Source organism: Xiphophorus couchianus, chromosome 7, assembly GCF_001444195.1.
Source record: "Xiphophorus couchianus chromosome 7, X_couchianus-1.0, whole genome shotgun sequence".
NCBI lineage: Eukaryota > Metazoa > Chordata > Actinopteri > Cyprinodontiformes > Poeciliidae > Xiphophorus > Xiphophorus couchianus.
In genome coordinates this window covers 10,257,103-10,277,026 of record NC_040234.1, presented here as the reverse complement: position 1 = coordinate 10,277,026, position 19,924 = coordinate 10,257,103, and the positions used below count along the sequence as shown (strand labels likewise).

Sequence of the window (19,924 nt, the reverse complement as noted above, 5' to 3'; positions counted from 1 at the left end):
CTCACTTGATTGCCTCCCTAAGGTGTGCTAAGTGACCAGCGATGGATGGTGAATGTCACTCTGTATCTGTTCCGGATCACTAATCATTTTTCGGCACTAAAGCCTGTTGTTTTTTATATAACCAAATCTCATTATTCCTCAAGGTAATTTACACTGAGGGGTTCTGGTCGGGACCTGGAGCTGGTAAACAAACCTGGGTGGTGCACAGAGACAAAAATGAATGAACTCCAAGAGCATCCAAAGAGCTGACTGTTCATTTCCAAAGTGAAACCCGGAGGACCAAATAAAACCTCAAATAGAACAACCTCGACACATCAGGAATTACAAATTGAAGAGGTGCTGGCAAATTTAGAGGGCATTATACAACAGGGTGTTAGGGCCATACTAATAAAAAATAAAATTACCAGACTAAACTCTGTTACGAGAATTAAGTTGTACAAGGATAAAGTTGAAATAATATGAGAATAAAGTTATATTTTGTGAATATAATGTCACAATATTAAAGTCAATATCATGAGAATAAAGCCACAATACTGTGAGATTAAAAATGAAATAATGCAAAACGTCATAACTTTACAAAAAATAAACCAGCTATGACTATTCTCGTACAACATCATTCTTGTAATATGATGACTTTATTATTTTTTACATTTTCTTAGTGTGGCCCTAATTTGACCTTAAAAAAAAAAGTTAGTTTGGTGTTCTTTTGAATATATGTTACAACGGCCTGCCATACACCCACCCGCTTCACCAGCACATGGGATGGCTGGGAGGTGCTTCACAGCCGCTCCGCCTCCAAGGCGTTTGGGAAGAAAGGATCACAATCAAGGGACTGTTCTTGAAGACGATTTACCAGCATCAATATATTGATCGTATGCACGGAACTGATACAACCTCACAAGTCCAGGCGCTGTAGGATTTCAGGATCTAGATGGTGTAAGTGCGCCGCGATCTGTGCACCCTGGAGGGACGTTCAGCGCGTCAGAAAATCAAGTTCTACCAAACGCCTTGTGTTTACACAGGAACCATCCAAAGCCACGTTTTAGCAGGCAATCTTGAACGAAGTGCAGCACACAGTGCAGAAAACTTTTAGGTGTTTAACCCAACAGGAGTGGAGCAGTGAATCAGACTGCACTTATGCGATTACTTTAAATCCCTTGAAGAAAAAAAACAAAAACAAAACAGTGCATCGGATACACTTTTGACATTTGGATAACATGGAGAATTGCAGCTGATCGAGCACGTTGTGCATGTAGCAGAGCCCAGTTGTTGCTGCAAGGGCATAGAGTGTGAATGTGGACATGGAAATTGCTACAAAGTAAATCCAGCGTCGTTTGGATTGGGGTTTCAGGGAATGGTCCAAAGGGGATATTTTGGAAAGTGTTTTTAGTTACCCCTCGCTGTCTCGCTAGTTTTGTACGGAAGAGTCTGCTGGGTCGACATGGAGATCCAGGAGGAGAAGGAGAGCAGGACGGACAAGCGCTTCGCCCTGACTTACGTCGGCTGGTGCTCGCTGGACAGGCGCACCACTCTGCCCATGCTGCCGTGGCTGGTGGCCGAGATCCGCAGGAGGAGCGAGAGGGGCGACTGCGGCCCCGTCATGCAGCCCAGAGAAGTTCAGCTGCTGCTCAACACCCCCTTCGTCCGCTGCGTCCCCTCCAACAGCAGCAACTCGTCGGTCTTCATCTTCGAGCACAAAGCCCAGCTGATCTCGCGCTTCATCCACAACAGCAATGACCTCACTTGTTTTTCCTACCTGCTGCGGGGCCAGCCGGACAACCCGGAGTCCGAGATGTCCTGTCACGTCTTCAAGGCCTGCGACCCGAACCAGGTAGGCGTGCTGAAGTTTAGGCACACAAGCCAGTGGCGATCCTTGCACGAATGACGCCCTGGGCGAGCCACTCCACATGCAACCCCCATTTTCATCCTTTGGTAGTTAGATAGACCCGATTTTAATGTTAATATGCATAACTAATTTAGACATGAGTCAATGCTGTGTTCCAGTAATACATAAATATGTAATCAATGTGTGCTAATGAGTTAGTTAATTATTGTAATCAGGGTTGGCGGTTGAATTACCACCGCTAGTAGCGTTCAAGACAACTGGTGAAATCTGGGAGGTGATATTCCACATGTTTAATTGACTGAGCTTAAAAACAGCCACCGATAGTTGGTTATTATTTGATAAGATATATTTGTGATCAAGCTGAGGTCAATCACAAAGAAAAGTTTATAGTCATAGCATCAGATTGTAATTATGTTAGTACCACAAACGTTTACATTTCTAACTAATTGTAATATTTTATTCTATCTATGCTAAAATGCCAAATCAAATTCAATGTAATCCTTATTCTCAAAGACATTTTAGATTTGTGTTAAAATGTAGATTTTTATGGAAGGCTTCCCAATGGTTTGTGGAGGAAGGGGCTAAGTAGTGGCTTAGTTTGCTTATGCCTCGGGCCAGGTCTGCCTGTAGTTAAATTTTTCCCATGGGTCTCCTTCAGAAACATAATCTTCATCAAACTACAAAAAAAAGTCTCCAGAAATTCTGAAAAGTACAGATGAAAATTATAATTATATCAATGTTTGGAAAAAAGTGTTAGTTTTTACAGGTAAATACTGATAAATAACTGTAATTATGATCAAATGTTGTGCTTTACTGGTGGATGGAAGCAGCACATGATAGTCTAAAGTGTTGTACAGGCTGTAGACTGATGAGTAGATGTACGGTAGATATCACAAGATAAAGTGTACAAAGTGTAGTTTGTGTTTCCAAAAGAAATATGTCAATTGTTACAGTAGCTATTATCTGAAAAAAAATCTATCATGATTCATAATTTTCCAAACATAAGACAAGGAAGTTGGGATTACCATGGGGTGACAGACTTTGCCTTTTAATCTCTCACAAACACAGTATTATTTTAGCCTTTAGTCCAAACATGTTTATCTTACTATTAAGTATTTAGGCCACTGGTTGGAGGGAATAATATTTGGCAGTTAATCCATTCACTGTCCTTTTTTTGTTTAGGAATCTCCTTAAAGTCCAAATAAAATAACATATGTGCATACACAAAGTTCTTTAAAGAATTTGCCTGGATTGCCTTTTTACACAAACAATTCTTGCTGTATTTTGTTATTCCCCATACATTTCATAGGTGCTTTTAGATAGCAATAGATACTTCATTTTTTTTTAAAATTATTTGTATTTTTTTTTGTGTGCCACAAATCAGATTCCAACCTAATGAACTTTCTACTTGTTTTTGCTGACAAATCCTCACTGTAACCCTCCACAGTCCTGAGATGCATAGTTTTCCAACTCCTACTGGGTTATTGATGTCAATTGATAGTAACTGGGAAGCATTATATCAATAATTGATATTAATCGAGCAATAAAATACATGCGTCCGAGAAAAGTGTGGGCATGGTGATGCATGTAAAACTGTTTTGTTAGACGCAAGCCTTTCAGACATTACAACTCTCACTTCTCATTTTGGGATGACTTCATGTGATGATGACTTGTAGGTCAGCTGCTTTTTTAAGCTTAACTGTATTTTGGGTGTTCAGTGCCACAATAAGCACTAGCTTAAAATTTCATATCCCTTGATTTTTGCCACATTTTGTATTTTGATGGAATGTTACGTGGTAGACCAACTAAAAGTAGTGCATAATAAGAAGGTGGAAGAAAAATGTCAGTTTTCAAAGCAGTTTGCATATACAATGAATGGCCATTTTAAATGTCTTGACTGGATTTAGATCTGCACTTTGACTTTGTTTGCACTTTTGGGTCAATCTGACACATAAATAAGCTTCGCTCTAAACCATTCCAGTGTAGCCTTTGCTGTGTACCTTGGATTTTTGAAAAATATTTAGGTGAACTTCTATCAAGAAATCTCTGCAACCTCTGATTTGTTTTCTTCAAGAAAACAAATCAGCAGCTAGCTCCTTCCATCTTCCCATCAACTCTCACCAGATTTTTTGTCCCCACCACCATTTTTTACAGGAGGTGTGTGATGGTTGTTTCAGTGGTCTACAGCCAAAAAGTTTCATTTAGGCAAGGCAAGGCAAGGCAAAGCAAGGCAACTGTATTTATATAGCACCTTTCAGCCAAAGACAATTCAAAGTGCTTGTTCAAAGAAGTTAAAAACAACATACAACAGAATAAGAATAAACAAAATAAACATTACAAATTTGAATATAGTTAAAAAAAAAAAAAAAATAATAATAATAATAAATACAAATTTAAGAATAGGCAACGTCAAATAAGAAGGTTTTTAACCTTGTTTTAAATAAACTCAAGGTAGGGGCAGTCTTACAGTGAGCAGGAAGCTTATTCCAGAGTGTTGGAGCATAAAAACTAAAAGCTGCTTCACCATGTTTAGTTCTGACTCTTGGAATGGTTAGAAGGTTTGATTCTATGATCTTAAAGGTCTGAGTGGTACATATGGTTGAAGAAGATCAGAAATGTAGTCTGGGTTTCTATTATGAAGTGCTTTGTAAACCATTAAGGAGATTTTAAATTCTATTCTTCGAGCAACAGGCAGCCAGTGCAGGGATCTTAGAACTGGACTGATATGCTGATCTCTTTTTGTTTTAGTTAGGACTCTTGCAGCAGCATTCTGCAGAAGCTGGAGCTGTCTTATTGCTTTTTTTGATAATCCAGTAAAAATTCCATTGCAGTAATCGAGTCTACTAAAAACAAAGGCATGAACTAATTTTTCAGAGTCTTGTGGGGACATGAGTCGTGTAATTTTAGCAATATTTTTTAGATGGTAGTATGACGTTTTTATGATATATTTGATGTGGTTATTAAAGTTCAGATCAGGATCCATGATCACCCCCAGATTCTTGGCTTCGTCAGAACATTTTAATCCAATGGACTGAAGGTGGGTGATTATATTTAGTCTATGCTCTTTTGGCCCAAACACTAATATTTCGGTTTTATTTTTATTTAGTTGGAGGAAGTTTTGGCCCATCCAGACATTAATCTGCTCAATACATTTAGTGAGTATTTGAACCTGACTGTAATCTCCTGGTGAAAGACTGATGTATATGTATTTAGGTGTCATCTGACCAGAGTGGCTTCTTCCACATATTTGCTTGCCTTCTACACGACTTTTGGCAATGCTCGCCTGCAAGCTGGATTTTTATGTCTTTCCTTGATTAAGGAATTGCTTTTCTGTCTACACTCTTTCTTAAATGTCATGTTTGTGGGATGGAGAGCTAGTACTTGTCCTGGCAACAAATTCTCCCACCTGAGCTGTACATCTCTGTAACTCCTCCAGAGTTACCTTGAATCTCTTGCCCGTTTCTCTACCAAACTTTCGTATTTATTTGCATTTATGCTGAAGTTAAATTATACCCAATTGTTAATTATTTGAATAGAACTTTTTAGTGGGCTAAATAGAAGTACATCTTTGCAATGCAAATTGTACAAATGCAAATATTTACGTTATTTATGATTTTCCTTATAACTCACTGTTATGTGACAGTCTGGTGTTTAGTCCCAATGAAACACACTGAGGCTCTCTACATGTGTTATTTGTTGCAGATGTCAGCATCCTATCACTTCTCCTACAGTAACTCTTTGTTGTTGGTTTGTATTTTCCAAATTGGAGCTGTCACAATCGATGTAGATGAGACATTTTTCCTGAAATCTGAACAGGCACCATATTGAGTCAGCACAATTACATGCTGATCAGCATGCCAGTCTTGAGTAATAAACTGAAATTTTGAAAACATTACAAAAACCAGAAACGTGGGAGTTGATGTTTGAAAGCCAGTGTGCTATTTTGCTTTCTTATCGGTGCTGAAAGGTCGTACCGGGTGGTTGAGTCCCTGAGCTTAGGAGTTCAGCCCAGCAGCTCTGGTGCATGTTGGGATTTTTGTCTGGCTGTAAATTAGCTATAAAAAGAAGGATAAAAAACAAAATCACAAATTTAATGAGCAATTTGCGAGTTTGTTTTTGCACATCTAAACATCAGGATGTTCACATACGATTCCTTCCCAGCCTGCCACTCAATCTGAAGCTTCACACTAGCTCGTGTTTTTCTTGTTACCCCAGTGACCCGGGAAACATTCACAAATAATGTTCACAAACGGATATGCTCGGGTTTTGCGCTTATGTCAAGTGCGCCTGTGTTGTATCATGTTCCCAGTGGTATTTGGAGGGCTTGAGTACAGAGTCTCTTTTGCGCTCTAAAATAAGAGTAGAAGTTGTTAGCGGCCTCTCAGCTGAAGTCTACAGTTGGAGAGACATCGTGAACATGCTTCAGTCACTGTTATTACGCAACAAAAACTGGTCTGGCCACACACAACATATGAAAGGTGGACTACGTGTGATGGTCGGGTTTTTCTACTCATATGCCATCATCATGCACAACACCCTGCTGTGACTATTGTTACTGATTCGATTATCTGCCAGGTGTATCCTCTGTTTATTCAGAACCAGCTTCTTGTGCTTTTGGGAAGCTTCTGTTTGTCTCGGAAAAGTTCAAAGAAGCAATGAAATATTGCTGCAGACTTTTAGCTGACAGAGTTGTAGCTGCTTCCAAATCTATTCTTAGCTGAGGACATGATGGGAACTCATTGTGTAAAGCAAGAGTCAGGAGTCCTTGCATGCATTAAATTCAAGGGAAAGGTTAAATAAAATAGGGAGAGGCCTCCTGCACGCCTTGTGGCAAACAGCAAATCTGATTTTGCATGCATAAAGAAAAAGTTAAACATTCGGAAATGCCGTGAAAGCAGGTTCTGTCTCTATACTTGGTTGGTCACGTGTCAAATCAGGTTTGACTTGAATTTCAACTTTAGCTCTCATGTATAAAATAAGAGTTTATATCCAATCATAAAATATATTTGAGGTGTGTTTCTTTAAGAGTTTTGTCAGATTAACATCATAGTCAGAGTTAGACATTCCACTGAGTTTTACCTTTCACCTCCTCCGAGATTTAGTGTGGAGCTCTAAGCCACAGTTACAAATCTAACTTTTACCCTGCAATAGCATGGTTCCATTATAAGGCCAACAATAGAGAACTTGAGCCTGCCCATCACATAAACCACATACTCCTCTGCTTTTTAAGTTGTGATCTGAAGTGGAATTGGACCACTGGAATCTGTATTCTCCTTTGATATTCAGACAAATATTCAGGTGGATCTGAACTGCACCACATGCCGTTGCACATAAGAAACATTGTGGAGTGAGAAAACTACCAATGTTGTTGGTTAAAGGAGTGTACTGCATTGGTGAGTCGTATTTCACTGTTAATTACAAATTGAACTCTGCTACTTCCTTTGCTTTAAACTAAGAGGTGGAGCGCAGCAAATTATTATAACCAGCCATGCTGCCTCTGCTTGAGAAGTGAAGATTCAAAAGGGCATCACCCTATGACGGTTTATGTCGCTTTTCAGGTGTTGTAGTCATTAAAGGGCATAGCAACAATTCTGTTGTGAAGTCAAATTAGAATAATTTATGCAGTGTCTATCAAAAATGTGCAAACCCCTTTTAAAAGGGTATTTTAAAAGGGGTTTGTAATGTCAAGCTGCATTACAAGTTAGAAGTTATAATGTCAAAACTGGGACTTCAATCACAAACACGGCTAAACATAATTACAGTTTAGCAGAGAACCGACAAATGGAGAAATATAATGTCTTCCTATTAATTTTGTTGATCTCTCACCGTTTTCTCCTTTTTATTTGTTGATATTTAAGAATGACATTTCATCCAGATTTTTATTTCTCCAAGAGTTGCTTGTAGTCTAACTGATTGGATTCATTGGGATTTATGGATAAAAATATCTGCGTATCATCAGCATAAAGAGCTATATCCCATACTGTGTGCTGGGATGAGTGGAATCATCTAGTAAAAGGAACTGGCCCAAGCGCTGATCACTTTGGTCCTCTACAAGTAAGCTTGGAGCATTACGAAGACGTGTCATTAACATGAACAAACTGGGATCTGTCTGACAAATATGACTAAAACAAGCCCAAAGCCGTTGCCTTGATCCTTACAGCATGTTTGAGTCTTTGTACGAGAATTCTGTGATCGATTGTATCAAATGCAGCAGTGAGATCTAACAAGACCAGAGCAGACACAAGTCCATCCTCTGAAGCCATTAAAATATTATTAGTAGCTATGATGAACTCCGAAAACCACTTGAAGCGCTTCACTCAGGTTCATCGCTGAACTTTATTTTAGGTAAATCAGATGAACTGTAACAGAGGAAAACTGAATACTGAAACGGAATCAAAAATGCTTGGCATTTTAGCAGTTTTTGTGACATATTGAAAAAAAACCCAGATTTTCACAACAGTTAAACTTTTATTAATAGACCAAAGTAGGTAAAATGGGCCAACTCTCTTTTTTTATTGAGACAATAACTGACGCACACACAATGATTCATTTGGCCATTAGTCACTTAAATTAGTCCAATACAGTAAGTAGTCTGTTATTCATTTTTAAATCACTGTCAATCAGAATAAGTAGTTTCTTTGTCCAATTTTCTTACCTGCATTTAGTTGTGCTTTCTGTTCCCATAACTATTTCCATTTTCCAGAGTAATTTTGAGATGATGCCTCATACAGTATGAAGAAAATTAGTATTGACGATAGAAAATGGAGGCGATAGCCGTCTGCCGCAATATTTAACTCCCAATATTTATACAGCTACATTAGTTGATGACAAAAATAAAAAACCTGTTTTGTTTCACATCCATCTTTGTGGATTATGTTTTAATCTTCCACCTCGTGCTAAGGTGACATAAGGGCCTTTCTGTTTTATGTTGGGACATGAATGTTGTTAAATTTGGCTGCCCCGTTTGTCTTCTTAGGTAACCTTTGACATTTCCCGCAGAGTCTTCAGTCTTGTGGATTCAGGAAAGAGGAGTTAAAAAATAATCTGACCAGTTTTTATCCAACATAAACAACGAGTCTACACATTACCTAGTTGAATTATTCATTAAAAATGCCAAACTCTAACTGGGAGTGTTTAAAATACTATTTAGATGCTGCAATAAAAAAACAACAGTACCGTAGTTTGACTGAGTTATGTTGTCACCAGACAATTTGGAAAGTGCGAATCATCTTAAAAATGTAATCATTGCTGCCCTTCTGGATAAACCATCACATTTCTGGAAGAATTTACCTTGAAGACATTTGGTCATCACTATCAGCACTACTTATTGAAAACAAGACGCACTATGTGAACACGAACACCTTATACCAACTGTCAAACAAGGAGCTGAAGACCTGAGGATTTGGGTTTGTTTTGCAGCGACAGTACCAGAGGTCTTTGCCGTGATTGAATCAACCATGAACTCCTCTGTAGATTGAATTATTTGGGAGTCAGATGTGAGGCAACAGCTGAAGTTTCACTGAAACAGAACAATGCCCCCAAGCACAGCAGCAAGTCCACAACAGAAAACATATTCAACCCCATTCAGCAGTTTTCCATTGAACAGACATGGAGAGCTCTATGTTGCCTTTTGCTTGTAAAAATGTGAAACTGGCTGAAAGTGAGAGGTGAATTGACCTTTGCATAAAGATGTCCATTGATATTGATGTCTAACTGTGGTGTTGAAAGCTTGATGCGGTTAATGAAATGAGTTAACCAACCTTGACTTTTAACTTGGTAAATATAACATTTGGACAGGGTCCGTGGACTCAAACCATAACATATTTTCAGTGGCGAAGATGAGTGCTGTCTGACAAAATACTATATAAAAAAAAATCTCCTTTGTTTGAAGAAAATGTTGGTACTCCTTCACTAGCTGAAACAACAGTGAGAAATATGGGGAACAAAGTCTTGGAAAATGTGATTATTTCAGCTCATGGCTAATAAGAAATCTGAATGCATTGGTTCTGCAATTAGACTTGGTGTTTATTGAATAAAGCATGGCATGATGTAGTGTTTTATGTTTTCAGCACAGTTGTACAATATGCAAAGAACTATGTCTTTTTTTTAGCTTTTATTGCTTGTTTGGAACTGTTCATTGAATGTCTGTTCTTGAGATAGAGAAGCACATCTGCAGAATAGGAAACAGTTTAGTCTTTTTTTGTGACATGAAGGTTGCAGCCTTGGCTCCCTTTTAATATACACAAAACCTTAAAGAAATACAAGTTCCTTAATTATCCTGGATCTTAAATACAGTAACCTTTTTTTTTACTTCTTTTATTCCCAGTTTTAACAAGGACTGGGAATAAAAGTCCTTGTTAAAACTGGACTTTTAACAAGGACTTTTGAAACATTTAGGAGATAGACAATCCAAGTGTCAATTTTTTTCATGCTTATTGTGTATCAACCTAACCTATATTTTTATAAGAAATCCAACTTGGCTTGCCTGCAGAAACTGATCCTGCATGGATCAGTGTAAATGATCTCTTATTATTACGACTGACTGTGGGGGGGTCATAGTATTTCACCCTGCAATCCATCCGCTCACGTAATATTTGCTTTTCTCCTGGACTATAAAAGCTGGGCTTCACTGCTGGCATTTATGTTGACAGTTCCTTGCTCACACCCAACATTACTGTTATGGTTCCACAGATCCAGGCAGAAATGGGTGAAAGTTAAATCAGCTTGACAGTGAGTTATTATAGGGGTTATATTTCAACCGATTTTAAATGGAAAAAGCCAATTCTGTCCTGGTCAGTCTCCTTGTACCTGGAACAAGCTGCTTTACAGGCTCTATTTTGGGTAGGTTATAAATAATTGATAAGCCCAAATGGTGTCATTGCGTCATCTTACTCATGCATAGTAAAGCAGTTTTTTAAAATCTTAAAATGGTCCAGTCATGTTCCCCTTGGGGTTTGCGGAGACAGTGCTGCTTTGATTGAGCGAGGTCTTTGAATTGATTAGATTCAAAGACCAGAGGTGTCTGCTGTCCAGTCTGTCAGACCAAAAGTTGCCATCTTCATTTCATCTCAGCTTTTTTTCCACTGTTGATGACTTATGTCAGGAAATTGGCTTCTTCAGCCTCACAAGATGTCAAAGAATTATTACAAAGAAGCTTTGCAATCCGCTAGAAAGATAATTACTTATTTTCTTTTCACTTAGCAAGCATGTCTGACCACCCCTAATTTTCTTCCTACTTTCAACATCTTGGCACAGATCAGCTTTTGAAATTTATTTTAACCCTTGCAGCCAGATGTAAGGCACAAACTCCCTTTCCCTTCCTTGCAGGAAAATTATAAGAAATCTTGTCAGGATTTCTTGATGCCCCAACAGGAAATCGGTCAAGTGTTTTGCAGGATGTTTTTGTTTCAATCCCAACCATCCTCTTCCTGTTTTCCTTCCATTTCAATTTTATGCGTCTGCTTCTACTAGTCTCCCCTCAATTGTGTTGTAATACATTTATAGAGTACACGAATCCATTGTCTTAGCTCTCAATATTGTATAATAATTTTGTATTTTTTTCTTTTTTCTTTTCTTGTATAGATATGAAGCAAAACAAATGTCTCTTACATTTCCAGATATCTCTTATGAATTTCTCCTACAAAAATTTACGTTTTCTGTGTTTATATTGTGTTTTTTTTCTCCTGTATGAATGTTACCAGGCTGCTCTGAGTGTATTGATAGCACAGACTCTTCCTCCAACACACTGCTGCACAAACAGGCTCACCTTCAGATCTCTGGTTTCTTCCAGCCCTCTGTTTTGTCTTCAGTCCAGTAACGTATTGATTTTTCCATGACTCCTTGCCTATTTCTTTTGGAGCTCAGTCTGTTTGTTTGAGCCTTGTTTTCCACCAAGGCTTTGGGTGTTTTTCTTTCTTTTTTTGCATCAAGTTATTTATTATGTAACATGTTTGTTATGCAAAATAATGTATTAAGTCAGGAAATGTCTGACATTTCCTGACTTAATACAGGAAGTTACTAAATCACTAAATCACTAAATTTGAGTGATTTAGTGAATCACTAAAATTAAAACATAATTTTAGTGATTCACATTGACTTTGGTTTGTGTTTTACTCAGTAGAGAAAATATTTGAATATAATTTCCCTATTTTTCATACAAGTGATCATCCAATGAAAGCAATTTTTTTAGGCTTTGTTTAACTTCATTTTCAACCTTCTTGCGTTGGAAAGACATTTATGTCTCTCGAATTTGTTGTGTTTCAACCATAATTTTTATTCATATTTTCTTGTAATTTTCTGAACTTTAATTAAAATTTTTAAGGTCTCCTCAGTCATTATCTGCTCTCATTCCACTGTATTTACTCATAGGTCCCAGAGGTAATCAGCAGCATTCGTCAAGTGTCCAAATCGGCTCTGAAGGAAGATGCCAAACCCAAACAGGAAGCCGACGAGGCGTTCTACAACTCTCAGAAGTTTGAAGTGCTTTACTGTGGCAAGGTAGTTCCCCGAATAAACAGATGTACATTTTCATGTTTCATGAACTTCAGGTGAAAGTTGTCTATCTTTCCGATTTCAATGTCCAGGTTACTGTGGGCCACAAGAAAGCTTCGTCGACCCTCATTGATGACTGCGTGGAAAAATTTCGCCAACATGAGACTGAACGTAAGCGCCTGCGACTTCTCAACGGTCAGCGAGGGTCTACAGAAACCATCCCCGTGGATTTACTCATCGCTGGAGATGGAGACCCGCTTTTCACTGCCCTCAGCAGAACTACAGAGGAACCGGAAGCTCCAGGAGTAGAAGACCTGATCACAGGTGAAGGGGAAAAAAAAACAAACAATGAAGAGTTCAGTACTGACAGCCTTTGGTCTGCAAATTACATGTTTAAGAGAAAACTCAAATTGTTTTGAAGTGGGATTCTATAGGGTAGTTGTGAGATGGCAGTAACTTAACTTCAGCATGAAGTCAGACTTCTGAGGGAGACGCTCAGATTAGAGCCATTGTATTTTCAATCAAAGACGCCATAAGGTCTAGCGCTCATATTTATTTTATATTTCCGCTAGGAAATACATTTATCTCAAACAATTTCTCTGATTAATTATACTGAACATTTTCCATGTAGTTTATTACTGATATCTGGTCATGTGAGTCATCATAATTAACAGCCGTAGGCCGATGTGATGCTGGTGCTTTGAGTTTTTAGTTTTGAGCTGAAATCTAGTTATGTAAACTAATAAATGTTTGCGTTAGTAAAATTCAGTCCGTGCAGGTGAAGCTGACATTTGAAAATGAACTCCTGTGGGGACGTTTTTGATGTGGAGTGTCATTATCGTTTTCAGTTGTGGCTTTTGCTGTTTGGGAGGAGAACTGCAGTGAATTAGGACAAAAATAAGCACAGGAAGAGATTTTAAGACCATCAGTTTAGTCAGTTTGTTTTATTCTCAACATGTATAAATAATCAGCAAGAACTACCTTATTGTGTAGCGTGTGGAGTAATTTCATGTTTTCAGGATCCACAGTGTTTGCTGCCAGTATGTTTAGATGATCTTACTCTCAATTTGTGCTGCAGAGGTAATTGGTAAATTAACCAGATAGTTACACAATTCTATAGACAGGAGCTGGTTCAAAAACACTTGACTCATTTTCACTTCTAAAGAAGCAGAAAATGAGGCTGATAGAGAGAATTTAATAAAATGCTCAAGTTGAAAATGCAGTACTTAAACAGTCTGAGTTGAGTTTGCATAAAAATAAAAATTACTGAGCACTTCTCGTCAAATCAAGGCCAGGCGTTCCCATGCTAAAGCAAATACTCTAACAGAAAAGAAACATGTTTAAACACAGTGAAACCTGTCTGATTGGTTGCAAATCAAGCAAGTCTTTGCAACAAGAAATACCCAAGAGTGATATCTAAAGGCTAAAGAAAAACCTCATCTTTATCTAAGCAATATGTCGAGTGAAGTTTTTCTTTTTCTGGTCCAGGTATATGTCTGCCCAGCAGTGCCAGTCAGAGCAGTCTGCGAGGATCCTTCCCCGAGTGCATCCTGGAGGACTCTGGGTTTGAGGAACCTCAGGAGTTTCGCACGCGCTGCAGCAGCTTGGCTGGAAGCCTGCAGAGGAAGCCGGGGGAGGGAGTCATCATGGGTCCCACGCGTCGCAGACACGCCAGTGCGCCGAACAACGTCCAGCCGTCCGATTCCGACAAGAACCGCACTATGCTGTTCCAGGTAAAGGATACAAAAATCAAAGAGAAGTTGCTTTGATTTGAATGATCTGTAACAAAAAAAGGCATCTTTGCAATAAAACAAAAACAAACAAAAAACACACACATATATATATATATATATATATATATATATGTGTCGCTTGCAGTGGCCGTTCTTTGTGGACTTTGTCTTGGAGTTTGTCTTAGTGCCTGGCTGCGTCTTGTCATCGAGTCTCTCTGCATTCAGGCTGCTCAGTCTCACTCTACTGCCAAATCATTTCCACGCTCATGCGCCAGGCAGGTGTAATGTACAGACTTGCTCTGTTCTCAGCAACATTTCTGCTCCTGCTGGAGTTACGGCTGTAACTCCCGACTGAAATCCCCGCTCCTGTGTAAACTCAAAGCCACTTTATTGAAAACATGTGGGGCTGCAGCGCAAGCCAGCTGCCATTCCTCAAACACCGTGCCCATTTCCTCATGAGGCTAATTTTAAAAACTAGAGCACAACGCTCAATATGATACTCCACACAGAGGCCAGTTATTGGAAAAACCATTGGCCGGCTGTGTCGTTGGCCTTGATTTGGAGTCGGAGCGCGTGTGTTTCTGCCCATCAACAAGCAATTTAGTATCATTTGATATTTTGATTTGGAGATCTTTTTTCCATGTCTTTAATACCATAATCAGCCAACAGAAAAATTTATTCATATCCCTTGAAGGTTGTTTTACATGAGTTTTTATGTGATAGACCGACACAAAGGTTTGCATAGCAGTGAAGTGGAAGGAATTGCTACATGGGTTTTAACATTTTTAGAGATGCAAAATCACAAAACAGTGGTGTGCAGTGTCATTCTTTATCTCCGATATGCTTAAATAAAATCCTGTGCAACCAATTGTTTTCAGAAATCACCTGGTTAATAATTACAGTTGCAATTTTCACCAGTTGTTGCAAATTTTTTTAGATACAAATCTGATAAAAATGACCTTAATGTTTTTTGCTTGGCCCGTTTCTAATTTGACTGTTTTTTTACGTTGACAGTCGAACCTGCATGTTTGATGCTAAATTTAATTCTAATTTTTTTTTTTTTTTTCAAAAAGCATCTTGAGATGTTTTGTAGGTTTTGCTTTACAGTGTGGATAGAGTTTATGTTGACTTTAATGGCCAATGTGGTATTCTTCTTTTGCCTTTTGACAACTTCCAGGACATTGCTTTATTTGTAATAACAGTGCTATTTCTAAAAAAAAAGTACTTGAAAATATTATTTGCACTTTAACCATGTTAAAATCATTTCCTTTTTGGAAGGCCATGAGCAGCAATTTCAACTTTTTTGTGTGTAAGACAATGTTATGAGAAAAGCTTGAAAAAACGGGCAACTTTGCAACATTTTGTAAAAGTCAGTAATGTTGCAGCTGTCACAAAAATATTGCAACATTCTGGAGGGGCTGGCTATTGGCAGATTAAAGCAAAATTGTACTTCAAATTGCATGCAGAATGACGTGTGTGTGGTGGTAAAATAATGTTGCATGTCACTCTGAAGGTGCCACCCACTTCTTGAAATATGGGGATGACAGCATTATGATGTGTGGATTCTTTAACAGGTTGCTAAATACAGAACAACCCCAGAAGAAAACCTGTTGGAGGCTGCAATAGGTTAGAAAGACTGGGGGAGAGCTTCACCTTGTAGTGAGATCACAACTGTAAACATGCAGCCAGGGCTGCGATGGAATGATTCACATCAAAGTATATTCATGTGATAGGATTAATAGGAAAGCTTTTCATTCAACCTGGCTGAACTTGAGCTGTTTTACAAAGACAAATGATTCTAGATGTGCAAAGCTGGCAGATATAACCCAAGAGACTTGGAGAGAAAGTATGAGCTCACTGGGCCATAAGGCAAAAATAGTTGTTGCAATGTTTTCCGCCCAGTTAACTTCCACGCCACACTTTTTTGTTGGGCAATCAAAACCACAATAAAACACAATGAAGCTAGGACTTGAATCAGAGTGTTCTGGGGGGTGAATACCTTTAAGTGCTTTAAATGAATCTGTATTTATATGTTTTGCACAGGTTGGACGTTTTGAAGTGAACCTTATTAGTCCAGACAGTAAAACAGTGGTGCTGGAAAAGAACTTCAAAGATATCTCATCCTGCTGTCAGGTTGGTTCATTTTTTTGTCTCTCATTATTTACACAGGAGAGCCTAATTTGTTATTTATTTTTTTTTGCTGCAGCTCCAGGTTTTGAACAGAGTAACTTAATGCAGTACGTTGATCCAGGCCACAGATCAACATGGATTTTTGTTTGTCATTTAAACTGACAATGAATTAACTTTTTATCTGTGAAATACTGTGGAAATGTGGCCCCTTTTTTCATATGTAATGCTTTTTGAATGCATCGAAAGAGGCTGCTATTATGAGCTAATGGACTGCCTTGTGGTTTTGGTAATTTACTGATAAAATGGGACATGAGTGAACCATTATGCTTCACTCTGTACTGCAGTTGAGTGAGCATTAGCTTATTGAGAACATACATTTCGAAGTAGTTTTTTTTCTAAAATGAATTTTCTTATTCGCTTCTTTCTTCAACAGGGCGTCAAGCAGACCGATCATTTTGGATTCATCTGCCGGGACCAGTCGGAGTCTGGTCCCAGTCAGTACATGTGCTACGTCTTCCAGTGCGCCAATGAGTCGCTGGTGAGCTGCACGGGGTGATGTCAGTGAAAATTACACCAAACGCCAAGAGGTGAAGAGCTTGTGTTTCTGTTTATGTATCAGGTTGACGAGGTGATGCTGACCCTGAAGCAGGCCTTCTCCACCGCCGCAGCCTTACAGAGCAACAAGACCCCGGTGCAGCTCTGCGAAGCGTGCCCCATGCACGACCTGCACAAGCTCTGCGAGAGGATTGAGGGTGAGCCCCCGCGATCCGAGCAGCACACCCCGTCACCCCTCCGCGTCCCCGACTCGTACTGATGATCCGTACGTTAATGAGTCTGTTTCTTAGAGCTCCGTTTTCTCTCCGCAGGTCTTTATCCACCCCGAGCGAAGCTAGCAATCCAAAAATATCTCTCCCTGTTGACCGATAATGAGCAGGCAGAGATTTTCGAGCGAGTTCAAGTAAGCGCACTCTCTCCTGTTGCCATAAGTGACACATTAACGGTTTTGGGTGAGAGCTGTTCAGGTCTTCACAGCTTCCTTTTACTAGCTTCAAAGCACACCGTCTTCTAGTTGTCTTCTTTTAAGGTGTTTGTGGGTGTGTGTTTCTCCAGAGACTGAAGCCTGGGTCTGACCAAGAGGAGAATGAGTTGGCGATTATGTATCTAAGGCAGCTCTGTGAAAGCAAACAGAAATCTCATCTTCATATCGGAGAAACCCCTCAGGTATGCTCTCTATGCTGAAGAGGATCTAAAAACTGTTATGGGAGTGTTATTTAAACCAGTGAACTTTACCCTCATTCATGCTTGTTGGCAATTTCTAACATTTTGTGTTCAAGGTTACTGATGATTCGAAGTAGGGCCAGTCTTCATTAGGTGGACTGAGTACTTGAATGGTTTTCAATGAGTCCAATAAGCTGGGATATTTGAAAAGAATTGTATTATTTAGCGTTTATATCATACATGTTTTTCTCTTTTTTTCTAAATGAAAACAGAGAAAAGAAATGACGTATATTTAGTCAAAAGAATTTAATTGAAGAATCGCGAGTTGTGAAAGGGGGTGTAAAATGTCCCATGGCAGATGCATCACTTTTGTGCTTTACTTTTTCTTGGGTTCAAAAATGTGAAATCCACAGATGTATAATGACTGGTAAACAAAAACCTTTATAAGGGTTTTTGTTTATCCCTGAGATCAAGGACTTAAAAATATAGACTGGGATTTTTAAAGAAATCTCTCACTGATTATTCTAATGCAGCAACGACACATTATAATTCTTTTAGGGAATCACTATAAAATCCACTGAAAGGTGTAACTGTGATCTATTTTTAAAGTTGTTTTTTTTTTTTATTCAGGCCATAAGTTTTGTACCAACAGCAGACAAAAGGAGAAACAGAGTGATTTCACAAGGCTTATACTTTAAAAGTGTATTAAAAGCATTTCAGAGTCAGAGGAAGCTTTGAGTAGTCACAGATGCTTAACAAGCAAACCTGAGAAATGTGTCCCAAAGAATCATTAACCTCACACATAACGGCGACACAATGCTTGTCAGAAATCCATCAATGATCCTTTGGGATTGGAATTGATTTCCTTTTCACCACAGAGCTGTCCTTTTAAAATAAAGAATTTGTTCCCCTTTCCTCAACTGATTCCTGAAAAAAAGATGCAGATGATTTTAACATCACTTTTAAAGTTAACAGAAAATATGAGCTTTTGACGAGTTAAGAGTAAATTAGAATGCTGCAAATAATCTATCAATTTTAAATGTTTAGCACGGTCTTTCATCTAGCTAAATCTTCCTGTCAGATGGGAAAAAAACACTGCCTCCCTACATGGCATCTTTTTCTAAGTTTATTTCCTGGTATTATTTTAGTTTTATTGGGTAAATGCAGTGGAAACAGATAGGAATAATATGGGCTTCACAAAACTACTTCTGGTTCCTAGAAAAAGGGCCCTGCAGTGAAAACCCAAAAAGAGCGAGATGGGCAGATTTTCAGGAAATCTAACTCATGACTATCTGTGTTTTCCACAGCTGATGTTTAGGTTTTTTTTGTTGTTTTTTTAACAAAGGGGAAAAGTTCAGGGTAAATCCACTCATAGCTATTCTACACAGCAACAGATCAGAGAGGAGAAAACTGCTTTTTACACCACAGGCTTAGAGAGCGCCCTGCTCTTTCTGACAGGTATTATTAAGAGAAACCCAGAAACCTATTACCAACCATCGAATCGCACACCTTTTAATGTTACTGTTGACAAGTATCCTAACCCTCCACTATCATTAAGTGCTCATCATCGGGTGAGTATATGAGAGGCTAAAATAAAAATAGCACTAAGCTTTGAAACTTGCAGACATTCCCTTATGTTTGGGGAAAGTTTCTGTTAAAACAAACAGTTTCTAAATCTAGACTTCAATTGAATTCAGTCTGTAAAGTTCTTAAACCTTAGAAATGCAGGTGTAAAACACTAGAAAAAAATGGAGTGGATGTTAAATTTGGCAACTAACATTTGCTTCTTATCTGATGCTTTTCTAACCTAAAATGGCCACCGTTCCCACGTCATTTAATGATGATTATCTTGATGTTCTGCAGAATGCAACAAACAGCACAGCTGGAGGAGACGGCTCAGCCACCGGCAGTCGATTTAAACTTGATATTCTCAAGAATAAAGCCCGCACATCCCTCACCAGCTCTCTGGAAAACATCTTTGCAAGGGTAGGAATAAGTAGAGATTTTTTTTTTTTAGTTCAGTCCTTCCCCTTGTTAAATATTAAATATTAAAGTTTTTGCTTCTGTTTCTTCAATTGCTCTGCACCTGATTGGATATAACCACCTTTTTTTTTTTCTCTGGTGCCCCACCCGGCTCAGTCTTTGCTGTTTCTGTGTCGCGCTCATCCAAAGGGATTTGGATTGACCCATATCTGCCAGTGAGACAACACAATAATTCCTTAGTGAAGGGATCCAGGCATTCAGAGAGTCTCTGCTGCCATCTGTTATTATCTCTTAGACCTTAGCTCGGCAATCGCACTGAATGCTATCAACCCTGAAAACATCGGCCCTCTTTGTATCTTCCCATTTCAGATTTTCCTCACAACTGTGCGTTTTTGCGATCTTTAGCAGTTTTATCATTAAGAATTAAAAAGAAAACAGTTATTTTATATAAACCCTACTTGTTTATTTTATCAAACACTTGTATCTTTTTGCACCGTGTTTCACGTTGTCTCTTGATATCTGT

The 19,924-nt window shown here is 38.7% G+C and overlaps 1 protein-coding gene across 4 annotated transcripts in view; it reads left to right on the top strand.

The window, feature by feature from the left end:
• Positions 1-334: 334 nt before the first annotated feature.
• tbc1d4 (TBC1 domain family, member 4) overlaps positions 335-19,924 on the top strand; it is a 38,877-nt gene continuing 19,287 nt past the window's right edge. For 2 of the 4 annotated variants that reach the window (XM_028022676.1, XM_028022675.1), the window contains exons 1-10: positions 336-1,831; positions 12,215-12,343; positions 12,430-12,661; positions 13,826-14,070; positions 16,114-16,203; positions 16,634-16,738; positions 16,820-16,952; positions 17,067-17,158; positions 17,311-17,421; positions 19,282-19,404. In XM_028022676.1, coding sequence (XP_027878477.1) covers positions 1,442-1,831; positions 12,215-12,343; positions 12,430-12,661; positions 13,826-14,070; positions 16,114-16,203; positions 16,634-16,738; positions 16,820-16,952; positions 17,067-17,158; positions 17,311-17,421; positions 19,282-19,404 — 1,650 coding nt within the window. In that variant the 5' untranslated portion in view covers positions 336-1,441. Of the gene's footprint in view, positions 1,832-12,214; positions 12,344-12,429; positions 12,662-13,825; positions 14,071-16,113; positions 16,204-16,633; positions 16,739-16,819; positions 16,953-17,066; positions 17,159-17,310; positions 17,422-19,281; positions 19,405-19,924 lie in introns of all 4 variants that reach the window. The other 2 variants (XM_028022674.1, XM_028022677.1) reach the window with 2 other exon arrangements.